Raw genomic sequence first — 2,942 nt, 5'->3', positions numbered from 1 at the left:
TTGTATGTAGAATCCAGTAAAGTTTGGAGAATATCATCAGGTTTTTCTTTTGATTGCCTACGTTTGTGGATTGCCTTATAGAAAATATTCTTGATCTTTTGATGAGCTCTGTCCCTGCGCCTGTAATGAAAACATAAAAATGATTCTTTAAAAATAATACTTTGGGTTTTTTGTTGTTGTTGTTTTGCAGTACCAGGGATCAAACTTGGAACCTTGTGTTTGTCAGGCAGGCACTTAAGCCACTGAGCTAACTGCAGGCCCACCACAGTCACACAATTCCTTTAAAAGTATCTTTCTGCTCAACAGAAAGTAAAATACTCTTCTAAATTAACATAAAAATTAATTTTAACCACATCAGTTTGGAAGAAGAGTCACTCGTTCTTAAGCCTACCTTTCATTTTCCTAAAACACAGTTCTACCAGAAGGAAAATTCAAGTAGATTCAGAAAACTAGCTTCAACTTCCAAAGCTTTACTTTTAAACAGGTTGCTCACCATGTAACAGTAGTAGCAACCACCTCAAAGTTAGCTGCCAAGGATGACACACCTAGGGAGCAGCACAACTGGTACCTAAAGCCAGACAACCTGACTGCCAATCACTCTTTTATATCAAGCCCCAAATTCCTGCCCTATTTCACTTGAAAGACTGTTATAAGGGATCAACTAAGATGCTATGTACAGAAACAAATTCAAGTCTTCTGTGAATACGGAAGAGCCTACTGAAGAAGGTGGCTGGAGGGCCAGAGGTATCATGTACAATATGCATACAGCCCTGGGTTCAACTGTCAGCACACAAAATAAATTAAAAAAGAAAGTGAGGACGGGTCAGATAGCTCAGCAGATAAAGAGCCTGCTTAGGCAGAACACAGCAACCAGGCTTCAATCCCTGGTGTGCCATGCTGGCCCCACCCCAGGGGTGCGCTAACATGGGCGATGGAGACTGGGCATGGTGTTGCCAGCCTGTAATCCCAGCACTTGGGAGGCTGAAAACAGGAGAATCACTATGAGTGTGATCTACGTAGCGAGACCCTGAAGACCCTGTAGGCCCTGTCCTAAATACATTTAAAAAAAAAAAAAGTGAATGGAATAATTTGGTTAAATCCTTTAGTCCAAGTTAAAATAAATGGGAATCATATCAAATTGAAGAATTCTGATTCATCCAGCAGATAGGGCAGATGGAAACAGGCTGGATATACATTTATGGAAAACCAGAGCCTGTGCTGAGTACTGCAACACAATACAGAGGAAACAAATTCTGAAAACTGATGCTCCTGACAGCTACAAGGTACTATGAGTGCCTGAGGACTCTATAGAACCTCTGACTTTCTCTTTTATTCTGACTACTTTTATTCTATAACTAAAAGGGGCAGAAGAGAAGGGAAAAGAAATACCAATGTAACTCCCACCCATCACTCACCTAAATGGATAGGATTCAGTGAAGATTTAGAAAGCTTAATAATGTTAATGACCCTCAGTTATACATCATGTGCTACAAGCAGTATTTCTGTGCATCAGAGAAGTCTTTGCCCTTAGGCAAATCCCAGAACACTTGGCAAAGGGACAAAGAAAATTAAATAAAGGCACAAATATTCAAAAGAAAGAAATTTAGGAATATATACTATACAATCATTAGAGCTTCAAACAAGTGCTTAAAGGAGGGCTTCTAGACATAGTTCAGAGACTTTCCTGAGTATACGGAGTACGGGAGGTAAGCTTTAAATTACAAGAATATCCAGTAAATCAGTTTTAATAAATTAAAACTTACTTTAAATAAGCTCACCATGTAATGAAAACCTTCTTTAATTCAGGAAGTTCATAATCTGTCCAAATTTGACAACAGCACATTAAACAAAGTGACATAACTCCATGCAGTATCCTGCGATCCATACCTGAAACTCGGCAGAGGCAGCCAGCCCGGCAGCAGCCAGGCTGCATGGCTAAAACCTCCATCCAGATCCGCATACAGCTGTGCCACCTGCTCATTGAGTTGGCTTCTGATTTCTTTTCCATGTAAACAATGGCTAGCTGTTAAAATTATGAGCTCAGAAAGAGCTTCAAATAAATCTAGGGAAGAAAAGGATGATTCTTGTTATCATTTTCATCTAATAAATATCTTACAAAATACTGTTTTTTTGAATATATAAAAGATAGTGATAGCTGAGAATTAAAACACAGAAGAATAAACAAGGTCTGTCTGACATAAGCTGACAGACGTGTGGCTGTGCAGAGCACAGCAGTCAACAGACCAGACAGACCACAGTGACACGGGACTTCTGAATGATATAAGGGAAATACTGTCATTCTCAACCTGTTACATGTCTGCTACACCAAGTTGATTTACCAAAACTGAAGAATGAATTTTAAGGAACAATGAGTGGAGGTGAAGAGTAAGAAATTTTATTGAGAGAGAGAGACAGCTCCTGAAAAGGAGGTGGGGGAACCGGATACCAATGAGCCCACTTCTCAAAGAATGTTTTATGGAACAAAATCAAAAGGTAGGTAAAATATTACTCAGTATATACAGCTTGGGACAAAACTACTATCAACCAATAGATTACTAGCATAGCCACTTGGGTCATGTTGATCTGATGGGGAAAAGCAAGTCACTTAACAAGCATACATGAAAAGAACAAGGATCTTTTTTGGAAGAGATGGGTCAGGAAGTCCTGGTCACCCATCTAGGTGACTGATGTCTGATAGGTTTTCAACGGTGTTGCAGCACAGAAACAGGAAAAAGGGAAAGTGTAGAGAGCCCATGCCGCGAATCGCGGCTTCAGAACCAAAACTCCTAGGGACCATTGGGTGAGGCCTGCTACAGCCCTTGAAGCCTGCGCTAGATTACCCCTCCCACCGAGTGTGCCAAGATGGCGCTCATTTCCTGCTTCCGCAGTCGTTTGGAGCATATCAACAGGTTTTTCTTTTGATTGCCTACGTTTGTGGATTG

General features: G+C 40.5%; 1 protein-coding gene across 1 annotated transcript in view; it reads right to left on the bottom strand.

Annotated features, from left to right (window-relative positions):
• LOC101565609 (lanosterol 14-alpha demethylase) overlaps positions 1-2,942 on the bottom strand; it is a 27,635-nt gene that overhangs the window by 8,165 nt on the left and 16,528 nt on the right. The window contains exons 5-7 of the mRNA XM_004646250.2: positions 2,265-2,297; positions 1,888-2,083; positions 1-120 (exon numbers count right to left, since the gene is read on the bottom strand). Coding sequence (XP_004646307.1) covers positions 1-120; positions 1,888-2,083; positions 2,265-2,297 — 349 coding nt within the window. The remainder of the gene's footprint in view (positions 121-1,887; positions 2,084-2,264; positions 2,298-2,942) is intronic.

Source organism: Octodon degus, unplaced genomic scaffold (assembly GCF_000260255.1).
Source record: "Octodon degus isolate 3935 unplaced genomic scaffold, OctDeg1.0 scaffold00262, whole genome shotgun sequence".
NCBI classification, from domain to species: domain Eukaryota; kingdom Metazoa; phylum Chordata; class Mammalia; order Rodentia; family Octodontidae; genus Octodon; species Octodon degus.
The sequence above is the reverse complement of the archived record's forward strand: the minus strand, read 5'-3'. Positions and strand labels throughout refer to the sequence as shown.